This window comes from Lynx rufus, unplaced genomic scaffold (genome assembly GCF_022079265.1).
Source record: "Lynx rufus isolate CCGP_SWC_20201006 ecotype Redwood Valley unplaced genomic scaffold, mLynRuf1.p SCAF_3, whole genome shotgun sequence".
Taxonomy (NCBI): domain Eukaryota; kingdom Metazoa; phylum Chordata; class Mammalia; order Carnivora; family Felidae; genus Lynx; species Lynx rufus.
Window position 1 is genome coordinate 158,212,387 of NW_025814845.1, and position 26,306 is coordinate 158,238,692.

General features: G+C 40.7%; 2 protein-coding genes across 3 annotated transcripts in view; one reads left to right on the top strand and one right to left on the bottom strand.

Moving 5' to 3' along the window:
• Positions 1-1,815: 1,815 nt before the first annotated feature.
• LSM1 (LSM1 homolog, mRNA degradation associated) lies at positions 1,816-12,441 on the bottom strand. 2 transcript variants are annotated; one of them, XM_047090472.1, is made up of 4 exons: positions 11,997-12,341; positions 7,721-7,789; positions 6,247-6,362; positions 1,816-2,326 (listed from the first exon to the last, which is right to left on the bottom strand). In XM_047090472.1, exons 1-4 carry the CDS (start codon positions 12,040-12,042, stop codon positions 2,156-2,158), a joined length of 402 nt encoding a protein of 133 aa, XP_046946428.1. In that variant the 5' UTR covers positions 12,043-12,341; the 3' UTR covers positions 1,816-2,155. The 2 variants fall into 2 exon arrangements, with proteins under 2 accessions (XP_046946428.1, XP_046946429.1); XM_047090473.1 differs by lacking the exons at positions 6,247-6,362; positions 7,721-7,789 and having other exon boundaries at positions 2,239-2,326; positions 11,997-12,441.
• BAG4 (BAG cochaperone 4) overlaps positions 12,374-26,306 on the top strand; it is a 31,473-nt gene continuing 17,540 nt past the window's right edge. Inside the window, exon 1 of the mRNA XM_047090471.1 lies at positions 12,374-12,855. Coding sequence (XP_046946427.1) covers positions 12,586-12,855 — 270 coding nt within the window. The 5' untranslated portion in view covers positions 12,374-12,585. The remainder of the gene's footprint in view (positions 12,856-26,306) is intronic.

Below are 26,306 nucleotides of genomic sequence, written 5' to 3' on the forward strand. Positions count from 1 at the left end.
AGAACAGCTGGGAAAGAGATACGCTGCTGTACTCAATGTCATCAGAATAAAGATGGACAGGAAAGGGGCTTTGGTAGATTATCCTTGTCTCCCTAGAAGGCAGCCTCATGGAAACCCCTATTGGAAGAAAGTATTAAAGATAATAGAAAAGTGTGAAATGAGGTTGATTCCGAAATCTAACAATGGAAGAGAGGGCTAGCAATGGTCCAGGAGAAAAAGCACCAGATTTCAGTATCTGCAAAAAGGCTGGGCTGGGCAGAGCTGAGGGCGAGCCATTGGGCCGAGCAGCCTGGAGACCAAGGAAGGAAGCAGGTAGTCGTTTCATCCTTTGGGTCCAACTCTTAGCTGCTGGTTGTGTGACAAAAGGTCAGAAAGCAATGATCAAAACTTGCTAAGGCTGGGAAATTCTATTGTGGAAATTAAGTCCCTTTTTCTCATAAACGATAACTCGTTACTGCATTCAGAATTGTTTGAAGGAGGCCGAAAAAACAAGAAAACCTAGTGAATCCAAATTTCTTGAAGGTGTCCGATGTTCTGATGCAGTGGTGCTCAGAAAAAGATGCTGTAATTCTTGTAGAGATACACAGGTTTTTCAAAGGTTGGTGATGGTTTTTTTTCCCCTTTCTGTGTTAATAACAAATTCTGGTTATTAAACAGTAAGATTAGAGGCAAAACACTAGATAAATCATTACGTGCAATAGTTTCTTCACAAATTATCTACTTTAAGGGGGCACCTGGGTGGCTCAGTCGGCTGAGCATCAGACTTCAGCTCAGGTCACGATCTTGCTATTCTTGAGTTCGAGCCCCACATCAGTCTTGCTGCTTGTCAGCCTGTCAGCACAGAGTCCGCTTCAGATTCTCTGTCCCCCTTCTTTTGCCCCTCCCCTACTTGCACCCTCCTCAAAAATAAATATTAAAAAGAAAACAAAAACCAAAAAACAAATTATCTACTTTAAAATCAATCCAATGATGAATAGCTCAGCAGTCAAATGGTTTACAGATATCTGGGGCAGTTTTAAAAATACGTGAACCTGTAAAACGTTAAGTATATTTAATACTGTCAATACATAGGGATTGGATATAAGTATCTAAGGAAAAGTTCTTTGCTCAACAGACTACAAAAAGGAAATTATCTGGAGTAATTCCACATTTAAAAAAAATGGAGTCGGAGAGATTAGCAGAGAGAACAGAGTTATCAGCCAGTGTGTCTGAACTCCTAGTTCAGTACGCTGCCCATCACACTACACTGCACTCTCAAAACACGGTCTGTTACACTCCCTGTACAATCAGCACCATGCCAGCAAAGTGGCATCCGCATGGGTTGTTAGCCGGGAATAACCTAGATTACCAGCCACTGAAACACCACTTCATTTGTGCTTTTTGAGGACATAGAAGAGGCTCAAGACTCAATCCGAAGAACAGGAAAACCTCATGAAATTAACAGAAGATTTAGAGAAGAAGTCACCTTCGTAAAGTGCTGGATCTCATGGGAACACAGTTTGGAATAGCTGTCGGTGAAGCAGGACAGCAAATACAGTTGGGATGCTGTTTCTCAAAACTGAGGCTTCTGTTCTCATCAGTAACTGCATACCTGGACCGAAAGCTCCTTCCTCAAGCCTGAAAATGCATTTTTCTTACCAGACAGAAATACAAAAAGGGGAGAGGGGTGGACCTGAAAATGTTCCTTCACAACTAACTAGCAACTTGGAACTCTCACAGAACGGAGCAATCGCAGTCCGTGGACAGCATTTACCTTTGGGAACAGAAACTTAATTTGTCAACTCACTGGCGGCAACTCAAACTTGGGAAATAACATGAGTTTGGACATTCATATTTTATTTACAAGTAAATGAAGAATGTCTCCTGTGAACGCTAATTTGGAACAAGAGCAACATAAAGAAGTAGTTGCTGGCTCCACAGTGACGTGTGAAAGGAGTCCTTGCTACTGGTTTTTCTTAAACAATGATTTTGTCATTAAAAAGGAAAAAAAACAAAGCCACGTGATTTCTTCATGTTGCACATGCGAAAGAATTCAAAATAAAAATGACTTTCCAAACTCTACAGTCTCTAGTCAAACGTGTGAGGAGACCAGGATGTCACTTTCATTCAGTGAGAGCCCCTGCTTCCCAAGAGCCATGGCCTCTGAGCAAATGACTTAATACTCATCAAGAGTATCTGCTCGAGGAATGGAGAGACCCCGATCCTTAAGAGCTTGAACTTTCAGCTTCTCGGCTTCCAGCTTGGTCTGCTGTTCTACCCTTTGTTCTTCTAGGATTTCTTCAATAGACACTTGCTGGAGGGGTGTGTCACTCTCCTTTTCCAAGTCCTACAAAATAAGCAGGGTTGAAAAACTTCCACTGACGACCAAGAATAGAAAATATTATAAATCTTTAGGCAAACGGATTCCTATGCCAGGCTTGGGTTATTTTTCATGATTGTGACACGGCTGAAATATCCTTCTCCTGAGGACAGAGAAGTTTCACAGAGAAATGGCAACACTACTACAGAATACATACTTAGATGAACACAGTATTGGGGATCAGTACCAGTGTGTATAGAAAGCTTTAAGTTATCTGAAGTCCTACATTACTCAAGGACTGTTTTTCTTAAAAAGATGACATATATGCATATATATGTATGAATAGCTATTTCCCCAGCCCCAAAGGACACAAAAGAAAAGTTACTGAGGCCAAGATGGCTTTAGATAAGTTTTGTATTTTTACATGATCAAAGTCAGCTTAATTTCTGGGGGTTGTGGCTCACTAAGGTAGAGAACACTGATTCAAAGATGTACCCCCACCCAAAGACAACAAGTCTTCTAGGGAAAACCTCATTAGACCAGTTAGGTTACTAAAAATCAGCTTGGCTCCACTATTTTAATTTAAAATATTTTTGCATTAAAAAAAAAAAGTTATTTTTCCCCTATTTTATTTTTTAAGTAGGCTCCACCTCCAGTGCAGGGCTTGAACTCACGACCCTGAGAGCAAGACCTGAACTGAGGTCAAGAGTCAGACGCTTAACTGACTGAGCCACCCAGGTGCCTCATTTTTCCCCTTATTTTAAAAATACACACTCACTGTATGAAATTTAGAAAACAGACCAGCAGAAAAAAATTTTTTTTAAGATTATCTATAATTCCAGTATAGAACAATATTTTGGTGAACATCCTTCCAATTTTTCTATGTATATACTGACTTTAAAAAAATCTACAATGCAAACATTAACTGTAATTTTTTCACTTACTCTGGCATCATATGCTTAATATTTTTATGTCTGAACACCTTACAAACATCTGATAACTAACTTTTCATGCAGAACCTTGCTATAAAAGTATCTCATTATCCACAGATTGTTTATTCTCCTTAAACAATTCTGTGTTTCTGTAACATGGAAGGCCAATACACACAGGTATTCTTCTCTTCCTCTATGATTTTCAGTAATAAAATTCTGGGAAGGCATCAACACATCGACGATGTGCTCCAGATGCTCCAGCCTACCCCGGATACTAACACTTCATGTCCCTGCCAAGGCCTCGAAAGCCACAGGCAGTGACAGCAGATGGAAGATTCTCACCAGAGAGGTTAGAAAGAAAGCCAAATAAATTACACAAGTCCTGCCCTGGGTCAAATGTTAACCGTACTGGGCAAAATATATCTAATCAAATGTAACCTGCCCTCACAATCTATGGGTAGCAGCTGCAGGGAAGATAAGGTCTTAGCCCGGTGTACTGCTTCTTGGACTTTTCAATATGCTATTCATCAAGCTATGCATGTGGTTATGATGATGTCAATTCCCAACAAGCAGTCTTATTACTTAAGGCTGTGTGCATTACTGTCCTTGAGGCAGAATCCAGGGACTTCTTAAACAAGATGTTCACAGAATCTAAATGGTTTCTGGGTATGAGCTTCCCTAGGGCTGGTACTTAATTTCTTCACACTGACTATCGATTTCATAAGCTGTGTACGGTTCAACTTACTTGAACCGTTAAGTGTTTAGTGGTACCACTGTAGAAATTTTGCAGCATCCAAACAATTAACATATAAGAGTACTTTCTCCACAAAAGGGCCCCTAGGAAACAATAACCTTCAAGAACAAATGCAAGGTCATTCCTCCCCACACACATATACATCTACACAAGGGTACATTTGTGCCAACGTTAACTGGCACACAAAGCATTTCTGTGGTGTTTACAACTATAAAACCAAAGCAGAGTATGTATGAATATTTTAACTTAAATCTTTTCCTCTGATAGCAAAGTAGTATGTTTCCTCTTTAAACAATAGATTGAGAAAAGTATAAACAAAGGAAAAATAATCACCCACACTCCTACTGTCCAGAGAGGGGTTAGCTCTCTTAATATACTGGCAACAACTTAACATTTACTAGCCCCACTCCCCACACCCCAGGATACCAGAGTGCTGTATTTCAACTTTTACATATTATGACGGGATGACAATTTCTACTGCTGAACAGTGCAAAAAATGATCTAATGGACCAAAAATAGCAACCACAAAAACATTTTAAAAATTAGAAAAAACCATTTCATACATTTCATAGCAGCACTTAGCAATACTGCTATTTATTGATAATACTGATTAGTAATCTCTAGCTGTTTCAACATGAGGTCTCTAAACCAACCTGATCCTGGCAGAATTATCTTCTTACTTTCTCAAATGGCTTATTATTGAAAATTGCTACAGACCAAACCACTCCACTCCAAAGACTTATGTAAACCTAACTTAAGATGTGGGTAGGTATTGAGAAACTACATTGAAAACAAAATAGGAAAGGATAAAATTAAGCAAATGCCAAAGTTTTTTAGTTTGATTTTCCTGACAAACCCAATAATCAGAAGCAAAGTCAAAGGTTTTAAAGAAAGCATTTTTAAGTAAATATTTTATGTAAAACATGAAGTCAAGTTTTATCTTCTTTTAAAAATGTCTGTGAATCACTGTATTGTACACCTGAAACTAATATAACAATCTGTTAACTGGAATTAAAAACTTAAGGGGCACTTGGGTGGCTCAGTCAGTTGAGCATCCGCTCTTGATTTTTTGGCTCAGGTCACGATCTCATGGTTGGTGAGATGTAGCCCCACGTCAGGCTCCGTGTTGGAGCCTGCTTGGGCTATCCTCTCTCTCTCTCTCTCTCTCCCCCCCCCCCCCCCCGACTCACACGCTCACACTCTCTCTCAAAATAAGTAAATAGACTTTATAAAATAAAATAAGGGGCACCTGGGTGGCTTAGTCCGTTAAGCATCCAACTTCGGCTCGGGTCATGATCTCACAGTTCGTGAGTTCAAGCCCCGTGTCAGGCTCTGTGCTGACAGCTCAGAGCCTAGAGCCTGCTTCAGTTTCTGTGTCTCCCTCCCTCTCTGTCCCTCTCCTGCTTGTGCTCTCCTTTTCTCTCAAAAAATAAACAAACATAAAAAATTAAAAATAAAAAAAAATTTAAAAAGCTAAAAAACAAAGTGTGAGTATTTCTAATAGTTATATATGATTTTCTAATAGTTTTGTATGTATATATGCTTACATATATGTATATGCACAGTTATGTATTTACACACACAGATCTACAGTATAACAGGTTAGAAGACTTAACTTTTCACCTGCCAACTGGTCTTCTTGGCATAGATACACAGCTACCTCTTTAGTTGTGAGCTAAGAATCCAAGTGAAGCTGAACTCTATTCTCAGGACTGGTAACAGATGGCTTCTCCTACAGCCATTCTTTCCCCTTCCCCCCTTAAAAAACAGGGACATCATATTGTACATGCAATGTGTCTTTCCCCCAAACCCTGCTCATTAGCTTTATGTCATGAAAACCGACTTGTAACCAATTGTTTAAATGACTGCAAAATATTCCAGTGTATATAAATCATTCTTTATTGAACTATTCATCTCTTGTTAGGTATTAAGTTTTTCAATTTTCTGCTATTAAAGATAACAGAAATAATATATTAATGAACATATTTGTACCACATGGTATTTTTGTATCCAGTAAAATCAATGATACTTTGCTGCTAATGGGATCAAAATCTTTAAAATGCCAAGAGGCACTGAAACAAAGTTAATTATTCTCTGTAATTTTCCTTTTACCACTCTAGCTTTCCTAAGCTAATTTGGTGGTTTCCTATGAGAAGCTGGGAGAAACGTGAAAAATGTATTTTTTCCTTCTTAAAAAGACAAAAAGAAACCTAACTAGCATGATTATCAAGACCCACAGCAGCTTAACAGTTTTCACTTACTATTTCTCCTAGTAGGACCACATTTTCTCCTCTGACCACAAAAATCCCTCGAGGAATATCACCGTATTTTTTGCCCACATGAATACGCTCCACAGTCTGATGTAGCACTAAATTAGCTATAAGTGTATAGGGAAGAAACAAAGATATTTAGTTCAAATTATTGGGTAAAGGTCCACAACTCAAAATAATCAGTTGAGTAGAAAAGATTTAGCTAAACATGATTTTAAAATTTTCTAATTCTGGTCAAAAGCTAAAATTTGAAATAGTCTTCTCCTATTTCACTAAGACATACCACTTGGGAGAGACTTCTAAACAACTGCAAACTGAGAGAGCATTTGGGATTATGTTGCACTGATGCATGAATGTTGGTGGGAATCAGTCACAAAAATTAACTTCCTTTATCAGTTAAATTGAAAATATCAACATAACTGTAAGAAAATACAAAGGAGTAGGACACTTGGAAGACTCTAAAGCCTAAACAACTGCAGAGATCAAAATTTTTTAAGACAAAAGCAATCTCTCTATGTCGTGTGGGTATGTGTATATGACGATTTACCAAAGATTTAACTTTGTTTCAGTACTTAGGATTCATTTCACCCAGTGCAGGTATCCATGGGTTATGACATACAAAAACTTTTTTCACACTGTCAGATAACCATACCTGGTAAACTGAGAATAAAGCATTTGCTACTCCCCCCTGCCCCCCCAAATAATTAGACAAATTTGACTTAAGATTCAGAACTCTAATCTGTTAAGAGTAACTACTTTTCTTTTAAAATTGGTACTATTTGTCTTATTTGAAGAAAAGCAAATATCTATGTTATCTTCCCCAATTCCTATAAAGTGTTTCAATTATGTTACTTTTCCCCATGCCCAAATCCACTAGCAGAAATCTAACAAATGTTGGTATGAACTGAGAAGTTCCTTGAAACAGAAGCAAATATAGATCTCTTTAGAAAAATGCAAGGTGCAAAACAAAGATCGAGACTCTTGAGTCTGATGTATCCCTAAAGTGTAAAATCTTGAACTTAACGTTGGGATCCCTAAAAAGCTTCCGGAAATACCTTCTATCCAACTTTCATTGGACAGGGAGGGATTACCTTCAGTGCAGGAACTGCTTTGAAGAGTAGTGGCACCCAAGCCAATGTACAAATGAGCAGCTTTTTCAGTGGACTGAGTTTATTTCTATCATTTGGCTCCCTCTACTGGGGAAAATAAAAAAACAGTCCAAAACATTGTAATCGTATGTTCTAGTGAAAACCAGTTTTAGAAATACGAACTTGTAAATACTAGCTTTTGAATCACCTAATCATAATTTAGAAAACAATGATGTAATGACTCAAAACAGTATTCCATTATGCCAGACACTTGAGAAAGCTGCAGGTAAGTCAATTTCAACATGAATTAACACAAAAATACATAACAATGGTGTCTCTCATTATCCAGAGGATAAGACTCCACAACTAGTACATACCAAATTGATCAATGCTTCTTAAAAAACCTATAAGTGTCCTTCCATCTCGAAGCAGGACCAAATGCTTTTCTGGGGAGAGGAAAAAAGATCTTTAAAAAATGAGAACTGTTAGCTTCAGGATTAGTTTACAGGATTAACAATAAAAAAAAGTTAATAGCAATTTAAGCTCCACCACTTCCTCTTCCAATGTATTTATGGCAGAGTTCATTGGGAAATTAGAAAGAGGACCAAGGTATTCTGGGGTTTAGATGACAACAGTCGTGGTGAAAAGGAGCAGAAGCGTGTGGCAGAGTGGGCAAAGGACTGGGTGAGGAGCACGGAAGCATGACTCCCAGCTCTGGCTGTTAATGTTGGCAGTTAAACCCTCCCAGTGTCATGTCAGTTTCTACATCCACAAATTGAGAAATTTAGTCTAGATGACCTCTGTGATCTTAATTCCACAATTATTTTCCTCTCAACTTAGAAGAGCTTCTATTTCACCCTTTGGAATCAGGGAAGGTTTTAAATACAAACAATGCCTCAAGTGAAATAAGGATGCTGACAATCAGCTAGAGCAAAAATTCATGAATATTTATTGAAAGCTATGTGTTGTTCTGGGGCTGAGATATACAGTAGAGAAGACTCAAAGTGATCAACCTTATCAACTTATATTCCTGGTGGAGGAAGGCAAAAAACCAAAAAACGACCTACTGTGATTAGCGCAATGGAATAACAAACAAGACAGCAGGATAGTACGATGAAGAGAGAGAGAAAGTGGCTAGGAAAAACCTCTCTGAAGAGGTGACTTTCAGCTGATACTGAAGAATGACAATAAGCCAGTTGCTAGAATAGGTAGCAAAATTCATTAATTTCTTTAATGCCATCAAGTACTTACTAGAAGCATAACAGAGAAACAAGACAGTGATTCTTCCCTGAAGGAATCTGTAGTCTTCTTTGGGCTATAATTAAGTATTACAAGAAAGCAAATCTTAATTATATGAAACTGAGAAAAACTATTTAGCTGGAGGAAGTATCTGAGTTCAACCTTGAAAGGTAGATAATTTTTGGCCTCTGGGAAGAGTGACAGGGAAGGGGAGAGAAAGGGAAATCTGTAATTTAGGCAGCAGGAAAAAAAAAAAAGGTCTGTATGTATCCATACGTTTGGCTAAAAGTTGGGGGTGTAAAGGGAAGTCACAGGAGATAAAGTCCAAAAAGTACCAGAAGCAGGTTCAGCTCGCATTATGCTTCACAAGAAAACACTGAAGACTGAAACGGCAGAAAAGGGAGAGCAGAATGTGAGACATGAAAAAGAAACCTACGCCAAGGCCAATGGAAACAGAGAGGCAGAGAGAACTAAGACTGTGTGTGATCCTTTTTCTTTTTTAGAGAAGGAGAGAGAGAGACAGCACCAGCATGCATGCAAGAGAAAGACAGAGGAAGAGAGAGAGAGAATCCTAAGCAGGCTCCACACTCAGCGAGGAGCCTGATGTGGGGCTTGATCCCATAACCCTGGGATCATGACCTGAGCTAAAATCAAGAGTTGGATGCTCAACCAATTGAGTCATCCAGGCACCCCAACACTGTGTAGTTCGAAATGATGGGACTGGTCAGCTGAGTTTGTAAAGGTGTGGGAGGGTGGAGGGGGTGAGTGCTGAAGAGAGGAGTTAAGGAAATGTAGGAATTTTGAGTCTTCATGTCAGGGCGGGTCATTTATCAAAAGTTGGGAATAAAAGAAGCTTAAGGTGGAAGACTATTTAGCTATTTGTGATTCTGAAGTGCTAACCAGGACACCTATGTAGAGATGTCAACAGGCAGTTGTAAATGTTAAGACTGGAATGTCAAAGAGGTCAGAATTAGAATTTTGGATAAGTCCACAGGGAGGTGATATAATTATTAAAGTCCAGGAACTCTCTTAGAGATTTAAAGAAAGAAGCACACCAAAGACAGAACCTAAGGGACCACCTATTTTAGGGAATAGTGAGAGTTAGGTAATAAAATCACCAAGTATCAATCTGGCGAAATCAAGAAAAGAAAACAATTAAGAATCTAGTAGTAACAGTATCACAGTGCTGCAGAGGGGAGGGAAGAACCCAGAAGAAGGCATCAGACTGCTGCCTTTCAAGAATACAGCTTCAGGGGCACCTGGGTGGCTCAGTCGGTTAAGTGTCCACCCTCTTGATTTCCACTCAGGTCATGATCTCACGGTTCCTGAGACTGAGCTCTGCTTCCGGCTCCACAGTGACAGTTCAGAGCTTACTTGTAATTCTCTCTCTCTCTCTATCTCTTTGCTCTTCCTCTGCACATTCTTGCGGCACGCTCTCTTTCAAAATAAATAAACTTAAAAAAAAAGAATGCAGCTTCAGCGGTATGATGACAAGAAAAATCAGACTGCAGGGGTAATGGAGGTGCTCAGGAAGTAGAGTCAAATGGAGAAGATTCAAAAGGTTTGGGGGTAAAGATAGGAAAAAAGGAATGGGAGTCTGCTGAGGAGACATAATTGAGAGAAAATATGAGATGGACACACAAGAATATAAATGAAGGAAAGAATTTAGGGGAAGAGAGAAGATATGAGAGGAAAAGGGTATTAATGGAAGAAGCAGTGGAAGAAAGAGGAATAAAAGAGACTGAAAGGGAGAAACACTTCCTACTCAGATGAGACAATGAATGAATATGCAGAAAGACTGAGGAGAGAAGATGAAATTGTACGTGTGGTTGTGGGGGTAGTGAAGGGTGCATAAGAATTGTTTCAAACTTTTTAGTAAAGGAAGGGGCTTGGAATCTACAAAGAACGGGTTAGAGGGCTTTACTACATTATTTTTAGTAAAACAGCAGAATGTATTAGGGGCCTCATATAATTCAGATATACAAAACGAGAGGTGGAGGCAAAAGGGCATCCACAGACGACAGAAAATTGAAGATTTCATTACATATTACAGATAAGCTTGTGCAGTTCTTATTCATATATGAATATGGTCCAATTCACACTACACTTTCTTTTGACAGCAAAATCACTAATTTTGATTTAAAAAATGATTTCAGACAATGATAAAAAGAGAATATGATCATGGACTCACCTTTTATTTTATTATTATTATCTTTTAATATTTAGTTTTGGGAGAGCACAAGTGGGGGAGGGATGGAGAAAGGGGGACAGAGGATCCTAAGCAGGCTCTACACTGACAAGTTGACAGCAGTGAGCCCCATATGAGCTTGAACTCACCAACCACGAGATCATGACCTGAACCGAAGTTGGACACTCAACTGACTGAGCCATCCAGGTGCCCCTTATTTTACTATTTTTTAAAGATTTTATTTTTAAGTAATCTCTACACCCAACATGGGGCTCAAACTCACAACCCAGAGACCAAGAGTCGCATGCTCTACTGACTGAGCCAGCCAGGGGCCACACAGACTCACTTTTTAAGTTTGCATACACAGTAACTGTGATTGTTGTGACTTGTTCAAAACCGTGTAAACTATTCTACAGCAATTACAAGTTAATGAGACAGATCACACGATTAAAATTATAAAATGTTGCTTGAGGAATAATTCACAGATGAGAGCTTAGAAAAAAGGAAAGATAGGACAACTATTAAGTTGGCTCCTCTTTTGTACAGGACTGTACTCATCTTCAGGACAATTACTGGCAATAAGAGATGTCTTATTAGTAGGAATAAAAGAAAATTGTCGAACAGAAAAAGAAAAAAAATTGGAAGTGATTCAGCCTTTCCAGAAAAGTCAAGACCTTGTCTGACAGCGATCTCTACTATCATAACCTGAAAGTGCTTAAGACCCTTACGGTAGAAGAATATTGCAATGACTACACAGCATAAAGCCTATGTTTAGTGTCAATTACGTACAACCACTGTTGGTCTTAAATTTTTCGTTTCTTAATGAATCCTTTCTCTATTCTGATTCATCCACCATTAACAACCTGGTACTTCGATATATCGCAGGTGGGAGATAGTAGACGGGGGGAGGGCAATTTTCGTGTTTGGGCCTCAGTAGCCGCGTCCTTCCACAGCAGGACTTAAATTCTACAGCTTGTGGCTTACCGACCCCGGGATTGGTGGAGGCTGCGAGAGGCAGGGCGAGGTAGACGGCTAGGGGGTGGGCAAACGGAGCGTCTTGCGGCTCTTCACTCACGTGGAGGATGTCAACGCCAAACACCCTGAATTGTGTCAAAAACACACTCAACCCGCCCCAGACTCATTCTACGAGCCCCTTCCCGAAGAGATACGCGCCCAGGAGGAAGGATCTCACCCCGGACTTCATCCAGGGGAGATGAGCTACTCACTGTCGATGTCCTCGATGAGGCTGGCGGTGCCGGGCATATAGTTCATTTTGAGCTGAGATAAGGCTGCAGTGTACAGCGGCGGTGGCCCAGCGTGTCCAACACCTTCCTCCGACCGCAGTCGCCGCCTGGGCGGGACTGGGACAAGGACCCCGACCAGGAGCAGCACTTCTGCCCCGGCTTTCAGCAGCCGGGGCCTGCCGGAAACGCCTCCATATTATTCCCACCCACTTCCGGTACCACGTGCCCGTCCTCAGGAAGAGGCGGGACTGTCGTGCGGTCCCGAGACAACATTTCCCCATCCCTGATAAAAGGGGAAGAGGAATCTAGATTGACTAGATGGCAGGGAAGACGTATTCTACCTATTGAGGAACGCGGTGCTGCCGCCTGCCTTCTTACTTCCCAGACCCCAAAGTCACGGACCTCCGTTCCTCAATTGTCGGGACTCGACAGCCGAAGGGGCGGGACCGGGTCTGGGATTGGCTGTTGTCGGCCGACCCCTTTCACTGCTGTCCAGTTCCTCTCGCGGGCAGGCGCCTGCGCAATGGGACGGTCGTGGGGGGCGGGAAGCGCTTAGGGGCAGTAGAGCCCCATGTCGGCCTTGAGGCGCTCGGGCTACGGCCCCAGTGACGGCCCGTCATATGGCCGCTACTACGGGCCAGGGGGTGGAGATGTGCCCATGCACCCACCTCCGCCCTTGTATCCTCCTCGCCCTGAACCTCCCCAGCCTCCCATTTCCTGGAGGGTACGCGGGGGCGGCCCGGCTGAGACCACCTGGCCGGGAGAAGGCGGAGGAGGCGATGGCTACTATGCCTCTGCAGGCGCCTGGTCAGAGACAGGTCGAGCTGGAGGAAGCCACCAGGTAAGCTTTGCGCCATCTGTCCCAGGGGGTTCCGATAAGGGGAGTCTTGGGTGGGGGGTGAGGGCCATCGGGATTGATAAACCTCCAGAGTTCATAATGGATCAGGTTTCATATTTGTTTTCCTTATGGGAGGATTGGAGAGACGGAGACCGGAATCGTGGCGGGGGCGGGGGGATATGCTTGTGTTCTCTTTGCTTTTCCTTTTCTGCTTCGACCATAGTAAATGTGTCTATTACCATTAAAAAAGGAAGAAAGATACTGCGCTGACTTGCTAAGCTAAGTAGCAGGCTGCGGAGTCTCTCGCCTTGAATTGATGTTGGGCCGGAGTGACCTGGGCAAGCTTTTCGAGCTCTGACAATTTATCCTGCGTGGCTCATATGGCCGGCTCTCCCCAAGAAGGGAGGTGGCTGCAGCCCCCGCTGTCACTCAGCAACCCCTCCCGCTGGGAAGGAGCGGTGAAGGAAGAGGAGGGATCCGGCATTTAGCCCTTTGCCCCTAATACTTTGCCCAGGATTGAATCACCAATAATCAGTGTTAGAAAACACCTTTACTTGGATTATTAACTTAATCTTCACTGCGGCTGCAACGTAAATGTCATCACAGTCTCCCTATTTTATGCTTAAATAGTTGGCTCTGAGAGGTCAACTCACTTAACTTGGTCAATAGAGGTATCCCCGGCTTTTTGAAGGTTCACCTCATTGCCACTTCAGGTTTTTCAGGAAAGACCTACATTAGTGCCTATTTTTACTTAACGAAAAGAAATCTGAAGAAGAGTTTTGCTCTCACGAAAAAAGGTGAAAAGCGAAAATAGCTTCAGCGTTTGTTTTGCAGCAAGCAGTTGTAGAGGCAGTGCGCAACTGGGCAGTGAGAGTGGCACCGCCAAGCTTCTTCCCTGGGAACTGCACTCCGCATCTCAGTATCATGCTGCCATAGCTTTGAACTGTGTGAGCATCTGTGTTTTATCTCGATTTATTTTGTGCATCCATCAGCAGGATATGTCCTAAGGTATTAGAAAAGCCTCAGAAAGGTTATTTTGAGGGTCTGGGATTGCGCAAACGTTTTTCATAAAAATTAATGGTAATCGCTTTTTCGCCTTATGCCATTTTGGCTTGCAAAAGATTTCATAGGAATGTCCTACTTTCAAGATAGCAGGGGAAACCTGTACACTCGGATTTACAGCATTTTACTCCTTGTATTCTTGCCAGATATATACTCTCCTTTGCTAATTTCAGTATTCTTAGTAGAGAATTATTATATGGTGAGGCGCACACCTCTGTTATTGTTCAGTAATTAATAGCATCTTCATGGATTGAAAATGTAGTAGTGAAATTCTCATACATTGCTGGTGGGGATGTAAAATGGTTCAGTGGTTTGGAAAATAGTTTGGCAGTTCCTCAAGCATTAAGTGTAGAGTTAGTATATTATTCAGCAAGTTTGCTTTTAATTATGTACCCAACAGAACTGAAAACATGTCTATGTAAAAACTTGCATGTTTTTATGACCAACAAGCATGTTCGTGGCAACATTACTCAGAGCAGCCAAAAGTGGAAATAACCCAAATGTCCATCAACTGATGAATAGATAAAATATGGTTCACTTATACAATGGAATTATTTAGCCATAGGGAGGACATAAATACTGTTATGTCCTATGATGTGGATGAACCTTGAAAACATCATGCTACATGAACAGTCAGAAAGACCACATACTGTATGAGTTCATTTATATGAAATGTCCAGAATAGGCAAATCTGTAGAGAGAAAGATTAGTGGTTGACAGGGGCTAGGGGGACTGGGGACTCTGAGGTGATGATAAAGGGTATGGGGTTTCTTTTTGGAGTGATGAAAATATTCTGGAATTAGATAGTGATGATGATTGCACAACTTTGAGTATACTGAATATACTAAGAATTGTACACTTTATTTTTTAAAAAATGTTTATTTTTGAAAGAGAGAGGGAGAGAGGGAGCATGCGCACATGCGAGCGGAGGAAGGACGGAGAGAGGAGACAGAGGATCCAAAGCCAGCTCTGTGCTGAGAGTGGAGAGTTCAGTGTGGGGCTTGAACTCACGAACGGAGAGATCATGACCTGAGCCCAAGTAAGATGCTTAACCGATTCAGCTGCCCAGGTGCACCTGAATTGTACACTTTAAAAGGGTGGGTTTTATGCTATGATAGTCCTATCTTTAAAAAAAATTATGCGAGAAACAACATGTTGTAGTAGCGGTTAATTGTGAAGAAGGGTTATATATTTTTTTGTCTAAATCTGGAATAAGCAGGCTATGGAACTTTAGTTCCATGGGATCAGAGTGATGAAATGCTTGGCTTATAGGTAGGCAAACTAGACCGAAGATCAGGGGAAAGAAAAGAGAGGACCGATACACTTCTCCTTGGACTTGCAGTATTCTGAAAACAAAAGTGTGTTTTCTGGGCGAGGTTAGAGAAGTTAAGGTTTTAGAATTGTGTAGGGTGTTGTAACGTATGGTTGGAGTATAGGTGTGCGTGTAAGATGGGTGATGGTGCTGGAGTAGGAGTGGTTGGCGATGAAGCTGGAATGTGTTATGGGTATTTGTAAACCATTTCAAGAATTTATCTTTCATGTTAGTGTTCTGGAAACTGGAAAAGCATAGGATGGCAATTTCTTACACAGCAATAGAAAATTGATGCAAAAGATATGCATGTTATCAGATGTTGCAAATGTATTTTCCAAATTCATTGTCTTTTAACTTAATGTGGTTTTGACATATAATAAGTTTTACATTTTTATATAATCAAGTATGTCAAAAAACAAAAGGTATAGGAGGGGGCGCCTGGATGGCTCAGTCGGTTGAGCATTCAACTCTTGATTTTGGCTCAGGTCATGATCCCAGGGTTGTGGGATTGAGCTCTGCATTGGGCTTCATGCTGAGTGTGGAGCCTGCTTGAAATTCTCTCCCCCTCCCTGCCCCTCTCTCATGCTCATTAGCGTGCACACGTGTGCTCGCTCGCTCTCTCTCTCTCTCTCTCTCTCTCTCTCTCTCTGGGGGCTGGGAGGTATATATAGGAGACTTTTGAATCTTACTACTCAAAAAATGCGGTCCATGGACCAGAAGCTTCAGTGTCACCTGGGGGTTGTTTGAAATGCAGAATCTCTCCTACTCCATACTTAATGCTGCAGTTTAGTAAGATCCCCAGGTGATTCTATGCTTGTTTATGTTTGAGAAGCACTGCTGTATAGAATTAAAGATACTGAGGTGATGTTGCATTGAACCACTACAAGGACTTGACTCTGTATTAACATATGTAAATATGCAGGGGAAGAAAATGGAAATCTAACTATCCCTGTTTTCTTTCTTTCCTTAACTTGTTAGTTATACTTACAGCACCTTCCCTGAACTAGCAGCATCTGCATCCCTTAAGAGCTTGTTGGAAATTAGGTATGTTAGGCCCTGCCCCTGCCCTCCAGAATCAAGTGTGTATTTTAACAAGATCCCTAGGTGATCTGCATGTTACCCCAGAATGAGTCATCAGAGAGAGAGAGAGAGAGAGAGCTGAGATGGAAGCTGGAAGCTGCGGGGTTGGTGTCTTACAACCCAGTCGTGGAAGTGATAGACCATCACTGTGTGCTCTGCGTCATAGAGACCAATTCTGCTGTGTGCTATGGTCACAGAGACCAATTCTGGTACAGTGTGGGAGCCATCGCCACAAAGGTGAAAATACCACACTAGGGGATCATTGGGAGCCATCTTAGAGGGTGATTACAATGGGAAGGACTGGGGAAACAGCTCAGTTATGCTCTCAGAGTAGTTCAGAGGAGAGGTAAAAAAGGCAAGCATTTGAACAATGAATGTACACAGCTTTTTTTCAACATTTTGTTACAAAAATTTTGAAACATACAGGACAATCGAACTACACAGTGAATACCTATGTAGCCACCAACTAGATTCTGTAATTAGCATTTATTATATTTGCTTTATCATACCTATGTAGCTTACTTTTACTTTTTTTTTAGGTTATATTTTTTTTTAGTAATTTCTACATTCAACATGGGGTTCAAACTCAAAACTCCAGGATCAAGAGTCACATGCTCTTCCAATTGAGCCAGCCAGGCACCTCTATCTTACTTTTTGAATGCATTTCAAAGCAAGTTGCATAGATTTGAAAGACATTTTTTTTTTTAATTTTTTTTTTCCAACGTTTATTTGTTTTTAAGACAGAGAGAGACAGAGCATGAACGGGGGAGGGGCAGAGAGAGAGGGAGACACAGAATCGGAAACAGGCTCCAGGCTCCGAGCCATCAGCCCAGAGCCTGACGCGGGGCTCGAACTCATGGACCACGAGATCGTGACCTGGCTGAAGTCGGACGCTTAACCGACTGCGCCACCCAGGCGCCCCTGAAAGACATTTTTAAAAGTGTATGTCAATTGGAAGTGAGGGAAGCTGGAGAAACAAGGTGATCCTGAGGTTTTAGTATTTCCTAGGAGTAAATATTCCATAGTAATAAAAAGGAAGAGGAACAGGTTTGTGTTTTTTTTTAACTTGTTTTATTTTTTATTTTTTTAAAATTTACATCCAAATTCGTTAGCATATAGTGCAACAATGATTTCAGCAGTAGATTCCTTAGTGCCCCTTACCCATTTAGCCCATCCCCCCTCCCACAACCCCTCATGTAACCCTCAATTTGTTCTCCATATTTATGAGTCTCTTCTGTTTTGTCCCCCTCCCTGTTTTTATATTATTTTTGTTTCCCTTCCCTTATGTTCATCTGTTTTAGTCTCTTAAAGTCCTCATATGAGTGAAGTCATATGATTTTTGTCTTTCTCTGACTAATTTCATTTAGCATAATACCCTCCAGTTCCATCCATGTAGTTGCAAATGGCAAGATTTCATTCTTTTTGATTGCTGAGTAATACTCCATTGTGTGTGTGTGTGTGTGTGTGTGTGTGTGTGTGTGTGTGTACATATATATATACCACATCTTCTTTATCCATTCATCCATCGATGGACATTTGGGCTCTTTCCATACTTTGGCTGTTGTTGATAGTGCTGCTATAAACATGGGGGTGCATGTGTCCCTTCGAAACAGCACACCTGTATCCCTTGGCTAAATACCTAGTAGTGCAATTGCTGGGTTGTAGGGTAGTTCTATTTTTAGTTTTCTGAGGAACCTCCATACTGTTTTCCAGAGTGGCTGCACCAGCTTGCATTCCCAAGGAGGAACAGGTTTTTATGGGAAGATAATAGTTTAGTTTTGTACTAGAAGAACTAGTGATTGTTTAATAGAGAAGCTTAAAAAAATACAAAGACTTGGCAAGGGTTTATGTGCTACATTTATTTCATTTCTGTTGGAAGTCGGTTACTCATGGTGCTTATGATGTGCCAACCTCTGGATGCAGTGTATATGATTGATTAGAGAGAAGTTTATGATTTTGTTTTTGTTTTGGGTTTTTTGATGTCACCTTTTTTTTTTCTTAAAGATTTTATTTAAGTAATCTCTACACCCAACATGAGGCTTGAACTTAAACCCCCAAGATCTAGAGTCACATGCTCTCCCGATTGAACCAGTCAGGTACCCATTGATGTCAAATTTTAGAGTCTGGCATCCAGGAGTTGTTGGTAGGACAAAACAATAGATGTGGAGTTAGGTGAGTGATGGGGGATGGCCATAGTGATTTGAGAGTTATCAAATTGAAGCATATTCGAGGTACTAAACTGGGTAATGTTCCCATGGGAGATCTTTAAATAGTGATCTAGAATAGTGACAGAGAAAGAGGATTCCAGAAGGAGACAATCAGAATACGTGGAAAGACAGTAGGGAAATCAGGAAAGTCATGCAATGCAAAGCAAGCAAGGACGTAATATTGTTTTGCAGGTAAGTGGTAATGAGAACTGAAAAGATGCTGTTGGATTTGGCAATTAAAAGGGCCTTGTTGATTTTAGTGATGACAGTTTAAAATCGTATTAAAAGTAATGAATGGGGGGCGCCTGGGTGGCGCAGTCGGTTAAGCGTCCGACTTCAGCCAGGTCACGATCTCTCACTCCATGAGTTCGAGCCCCGCGTCGGGCTCTGGGCTGATGGCTCAGAGCCTGGAGCCTGTTTCCGATTCTGTGTCTCCCTCTCTCTCTGCTCCTCCCCCGTTCATGCTCTGTCTCTCTCTGTCCCCAAAATAAATAAACGTTGAAAAAAAAAATTAAAAAAAAAAAAAAAGTAATGAATGGGAGGTTTGGGTGAAAAGACAACCAGTGTAAAAACTGTACTTCCAGAAGTTTAGTAAATGAGAAAGTTAGCTGATTGCAAACCAGGATTGAGGGAAGAATTTTTAGGATTAGGTGATTTTGAATATGTTTGTAAGCAAAGGAGGGTAACCTAGTAGAATGAGAAGAAAGATGAGAACAAAAGAATAGAATGTGGCTTGTGGAAAGAGGAATTAAGAAGTGAGGAAAAGGGACACTTAGGTGGCTCAGTCGGTTAAGTGTCTAACTCCTGCTCAGGTCATGAACTCACGGTTCATGAGTTTGAGCCCTGCATCAGGCTCTGTACTGACAGCTCAGAGCCTGGAGCCTGCTTCTGGTTCTGTGTCTCCCTCTCTCTCTGCCTCTCCCTTGCTCGCACTCTGATCCTGTCCGCCCCCCCCCCACCTCGAAAAAAAAAAAAACATTAAAAAAAAAAAAAAAGTGAGGAAGAGCTGGAAAACCATCCAAACCAGAGGAAGGAAAAATCAGTTTGGAGTCAGAGTGGAGGAACATTGAAGGAGTTTATAGCTCTTGGTGTCCTTGATGAAGTAGGAGGTGAGGTCATCTGAGAGGAAAGGAAATGGCAGGGATTAAGCTGGGAACTTGATATGGTGAATATTTGAAACAGGTGCTAGGGGAAAGTGGAAAATTGTAGAGAAGCACGGGAGAGACCCAAATGAGATTGAGAAAATTTTTTGATGGTGGTCAATACAGGAACATAAAGTGCTTTTGTAGTGATTTGGACATAGATAGCTATAAAAACCATTTTTAATGTACTTTTCTAATTGTTTTTGTCTAATTCTTGTTAACAAGGTAAACAAATCTGTAAATGGAGTTTAGTAGCAGCACTAGTCAGCTTCCTCTGCTGGTTAGATTTGCTTGGGCTGGGGTCATATTTTGGAGGCATGTTGGTAAGTCACTTTGTAAATTTAATCTTGTATCCACTTCTTCAACCCTAGTTTTCTGTTTGTTAACTAGTTCTAAGATAAACGTGAAAGGAGTTGACTCCAGCCTTCATCTACGATTTAAGTATTTCTTCTCAAAAGGGAAGTAAATTAATTTATTCTTGCATAATTTTGATCAAATTTCCAGTGCCATAAGAACTTTAATTCACATTAATTACTACCTCTTGTGAAAGCCTTTTCTTACCTCTGTCTGGTTTATATTACCTTTTAGCACCTTTGTCTAGTTTCAGACAACAAATAAAAAGTTTGGAAAGAGTTAAGCATGTGATAAAATTGGCAACTCAGTTTATAAAACAGAGATCAGCTTCAGCCAGCTTCCTGTGAGACCAAATGCTATTTCATAGAATTAGTGTTGTGTTAGGAGGACCTTGAGCTGCAGACTTTCATCATTACTGGGGATATTTTTAGATTTGTTCCATTTTGTCCAAAAGGGAGGAAAAAAAGAAGTGAAGACAATTTTTTTATTAAGACTTAATAAAATTAATAATAATTCTTACTACTTCATTGAAGACCTTCTCCCATCCAAGTACTAACCAGGCCTGAACTTTCTTAGCTTCCGAGATCAGACAAGATTGGGAGTATTCAGGGTGGTATGACCATAGACAACATTCTTTTTTTTTTTTTTTTTCATTTTGAAAATTATGGTATAATTGCATTCTGTAAATTGTACTTTTTTACAGGTATAGTTCTGTGAGTTTTGACAAACGTATACAGTTATGTAACCACTACCATAATCAAGGTATAGATATTGACTTTTTTTTTTTTACATTTATTTATTATTGAGAGACAGAGACAGAGCGTGAGCGGGGGAGGGGGCAGAGAGAGAGGGAGACACAGAATCTAAAGCAGGCTCCAGGCTCTGAGCTGTCAGCACAAAGCCCAATGTGGGGCTTGAACTCACAAACTGGGAGACCATGACCTGAGCTGAAGTCTGATGCTCAACTGACTGAGCCACCCAGGTGCCTCTCTCTTTTTTTTTTTTTTAATGTTTGTTTAGTTTTGAGAGAGACAGAATGTGAGCCGGAGAGGGGCAGAGAGAGAGAGGGAGACACAGAATCGGAAGCAGGCTTCAGGCTCTGAGCTGTCAGCACAGACCCCAATGCGGTGCTCCAACTCAGGAACCGTGAGATATGACCTGAGCCGAAGATGGACACTTAACTGACTGAGCTACCCAGGCGCCCTTGACCCATCTTTTAAAAAAAAGATTCCCAAGAGAAGATGGAAGATTTAAGGGGCACCTGGGTGGCTCAGTCAGTTAAGCGTCCAACCTCGGCTCAGGTCATGACTCATGGTTGGTGGATTTGAGCTCAGAGCCTGGAGCCTACTTCGGATTCTCTCTCTCTCTCTCTCTCTCTCTCTCTCTCTCTCTCTCCCTCTCTCTCTCTCTCTCTCTCTCTCTCTCCCTCTCTCCTCCCCCCCCCACCTTCCCTGCTCGTGTGTGCTCTCTCTCTTTCTCTCAAAAATAAACTTAAAAAAAAAAAAAAAGATGTAAGATTTAGTTTTCATTCACTTCTAAACCCTATTAAAATTATAGGAAAGTGGGGCGCCTGGGTGGCGCAGTCGGTTAAGCGTCCGACTTCAGTCAGGTCACAATCTTGCGGTCCGTGAGTTCGAGCCCCGCGTCAGGCTCTGGGCTGATGGCTCGGAGCCTGGAGCCTGTTTCCGATTCTGTGTCTCCCTCTCTCTCTGCCCCTCCCCCGTTCATGCTCTGTCTCTCTCTGTCCCAAAAATAAATAAACGTTGGAAAAAAAAAAAATTAAAAAAAAAAAATAAAAAAAAAAAATAAATAAAATTATAGGAAAGTAACTTTCTTGTTTGTTGTTTGAAGTATCATTATGATCTCATTTGCATAACCTGAATAAATGTATGTGTACACATATAAAATATATTTAGTATTTTCAATGCGTTTCAAGCAGTTGCAGTCATTTGATTTCTATTGCTTAAATGATCTCATATCATGCCAATGGGAGTTCCTTCTTCTTAGCTTCTGAGTCCTTTTGACATGACCCATTGATTTTTGTCACCTTCTGTGATTTCTGGTATAAGATGTGCCAGGCTTATTTTGTATATATTCTGTCCAGACATATAATCAACCATTCCTTTAGGAAGCCTTGATTTTTTTTTTTTTTTTAATGAGGAATTGTTTTCAGAAACATTTATGTCAGGACGTAGGGAGGAAAACAGAACCTACTTTAATTTATTTTTTATTTTTAATGTTTACTTATTTTGAGAGAGAGCATGGGGGAGTGGCAGAGAGAGAGAGAGAAGTAGAGAGAGAGAATCCCAATCAGGCTCCATCTATACTGTCAATGCACAGCCTGTTGTGGGGTTCAAACTCACAAATTGTGAGATCATGACCTGAGCTGAAATCAAGAGTCAGACACTCAACCGACTGAGCTACCCATGCGCCCCACACTAGTTCTTTTAAAAGAAAGAATTTGTTTTAGGAAATTAGTTAAGTGGGTGTTAGAGATCTCAAAAGGCAAAAAGAGAAAAGGGAGGTAACACAGAAGATGGTAACTGCAGGAAACAACTACAGTTCCTAGGGCTGGAAAATAAGAGAAGAGGTAAGGTTATTAGAACCAGCAAACTTGGAAGAATGGCCTGCTGGAGCTGGAATCCAGGAAGAGGCACTGCCTAGCTGCTGCTGGTCTCTCTGAGGGAGTTCTGGAAAACCAGAAGAATCTGGAGATTGCTACTAACTGCTGCCTCCAGGTTGAAGGGCCTTGCTGGGCTGACACAGAAACAGCAAACAAGCAAACAGGAAGGAGCAAATCTCTTCTTTCCTCCTCTAAACTAGTGCCTCCTATGGTAGAACTGAATAGTAATAAGCAAGCAGCAGAGGAGAAATGTTCCAAATCCTGCATCACAGAAAAGCACTGCATTTGTGGAGTTGAGGGACAATAGCTTAATAACTGGTACAGAAGTTAAATTTGGGTACCAGGTATACTGATTGCAATTGTGTTATCACTGCTTCTAGACCCTTTCAATGGACAGAGTTGTGAAATAGGTTTTTTTAATGTTTTTAAATTTTTATTTATTTTTTAATGTTTATTATTTTTGAGACAGGGAACAGAGCGCAAGTGGGGGGGTGCAGAGAGAGAGGGAGACAGAATCTGAAACAGGCTCCACCCTCTGAGCTGTCAGCACAGAGCCCGATGCGGGGCTTGAACCCATAAACTGTGAGATCATGACCTGAGCCGAAGTTGGACGCTTAACTAACTGAGCCACCCACGTGCCCCAAGTGTTTTTTAATTTTTTTTTTAATTTTTTTTTTTTTGAATGTTTATTTATTTTTGGGACAGAGAGAGACAGAGCATGAACGGGGGAGGGGCAGAGAGAGAGGGAGACACAGAATCGGAAACAGGCTCCAGGCTCTGAGCCATCAGCCCAGAGCCCGACGCGGGGCTCGAACTCACGGACCGCGAGATCGTGACCTGGCTGAAGTCGGACGCTTAACCGACTGCGCCACCCAGGCGCCCCGTTTTTTAATTTTTAAATTTTTTTTGCAAGATATTATTTTTTTAGGTAATCTCTGCACTCAACACGGGGCTTGAACTGATGGACGGCAAGATCATGACCTGAGCCAAAGTCGGGCACTTAACTGACTGAGCCACCCAGGGGCCCCATCCAAGACCATTTAATAGAGGGAAAGAACAGTCTATGGCACAACATACAATACCATGGCAACTGGATAGCCATATACAATAAATAAAGTTTGGACTCTCATACCATATATAAAAATTAGCTTAAAATGGATCATAGACCTAGATGTAAGAGCTAAAACTATAAAATAAAACTCTTAGAAGAAACAAGGGGTAAATCTTCATTACTTGGGATTTTGGAGTGGTTATGTTACGGAGTGTTAGGTGGAAAAGGAAGGAAGCCTGGATTCTTTTCACTGCCATAGTAAAGAGTTACAGGGCAGCAAAAGCAGAGCAAAGTTTCGTTAAGTACACTCAAGGGAGGAGCGGACCAGTGAAGACAGACAAGGTCCCTGCAAACTCCGGGGTGTGAACTTGTATCCGTCTTTTCTTTTGGGTGGGTTCTAGGGTCACAACATAGGCCTGGAATACATGATAATTAGTCAACTATGTGTTTCCTTTCCAAGAAGTATTGGAAATGCCTGCATGGGATAGGAAACGGCAATATTATTTGTATTCTAGAAACATAGGTCAGATAAGGACAGGCACAACAAACTTAACTCTTTCTCTGCTGTGATAATGTAACCACAAACCGACTGCTAGATGAGTGGAATAAGGTAGTCCCTGGGCGGTCCTCAGTTGGGGCTGTCTGTCAGGACATGTAAGGTCCATTCTCCTGCTGCTCATGCCTAGCTTCCTGCCTAACAGTTTCTTAGATAAGACACCAAAAAGCACAACCAACAAAAGAAAAAAATAGATAAATTGGATTTCATTAAAATGAAGAACTTTTCAAGGGACACTATCAAGAAAGTGAAAAGGAATAAAATGTTTGCAAATCATATATTTGAAAAGGGACTTGTATATAAGATACATAAAGAGCTCTTAAAACTAAACAGTAGGGGGCCTGAGTGGCTCAGTCGGTTAAGGGTCTGACTTCAGCTCCAGTCATGATCTCATGGTTCGTGAGTTCGAGCCCCGTGTCGGGCTCTGGTCTCAAGAGCCTGGAGCCTGCTTCAGATTCTATGTCTCCCTCTCTCTCTGCCCCTCCCCCGCTTGCACTCTGTCACTTGCTCTGTCTCAAAAATAAATAAACATTAAAAACACTAAACAATAAAAATACAAATAACCCAATATAAAAATGGGCAAAACATCTGAACAGATAATTCTCTAATGAAGACAAAAAATGGCCCATGAGCACAAGAAAAAAATGCTCAACATCATTAGTCATGAGGAACTGTAAATCAAAACCACAATGAGATAACACTTCACACCCTCTAGGATGGCTATAAACACAAAACTACAGACAAACTATTTCTGAGGATGTGGGGAAATCGGAATTCACACATAGCTAATAGGAATGTAAATTGGTGTAGCTGCTTTGGCAGTTTCTAGTTCCTCAAATTGTTAAACACAGTTATCATATGACCTAACAATTTCACTTTTAGGCATATACCCAGGAGAACTGAAAATGTATGTTCACATAAAAAATTATTCATGAAGGGGCACCTGGATGGCTCAGTCGGTTAAGCATCCAGCTCTTGATTTCAGATTAGGTCATGATCTCTCCATTTGTGAGTTTGAGCCCTGCATCAGGCTCTGCGCTGACAGTACAAAGCCTGCTTGGGATTCTCTCTCTCTGCCCATTCCCTGGTTGTGTGCGTGGGTCCTCACACTCTGTCACAAGATAAATAAACTTTTAAAAATCTTTAAAAAATTTCATGAGTGATTACAGCAACATTATTATATTATATATTAAAATATATATTAAATATTCATTATATTTATATATTCTATGTAAATAAGTATGTAATATACGTTAAATATATATATTAAATATATTTTATAGTATCATATTAACATTAATATAATGTTATAATAGCCAAAAGGTGGCAACAGACAATAAAAATGTCTGTCAACTGATGAATGGATAAACAATGGAATTTATACACAATGGAATACTATTTGGCCACACAAAAAAATGAAGTAGTGATATGTGGTACAACATAGTTGGACCTCAAAAATGTTATGCTAAGTGAAAGAAGCTGGCCACAAGATATCACATATATGATCCCATTTATATGAAATATCCAGAATAGTCAAGTCCATAGAGATAGAAGTAGATTAGTAGTGGCACAGGGCTGGGAGAGTGCAGAGGTAGGAGGGTATAGCTAAAGGGTACAGTGTGTCCTTTGGAGGTTTTGAAAATGTTCTGAAATTGGTTCTAGTGATGATTGCACTTATCTGTGAATCTAAAAACCGCTGAATTGTACAACTTAAATGGTTAAATTGTAGTGAATTATATGTCAGTAAAGCTGTTAATAAAAATAATAACAGCAATGTTATGACTAACAGTTAACTAATGAGTGCAATTTTAGGTTTCTTTGCAATTGAGCTTATCCCTAGAATATATTCCACTGAAGATGTATAGTAAAAATACTGCTATTTAAAAGTCATTTGAAATAATTCTTTCTGTATGGTTTTGTTACCAACTTGGTATTTAGTTATCGTATTCCTGACTTTTCCTGTAATAAAAAAAAAAACAAAACAAAACACTTCAAGAATTGTGGCTTCCAACAGTAAACATTTATTTCTTGCTCATGTTCTGTGAGTCTGCTGTAGTGACTCTTCTC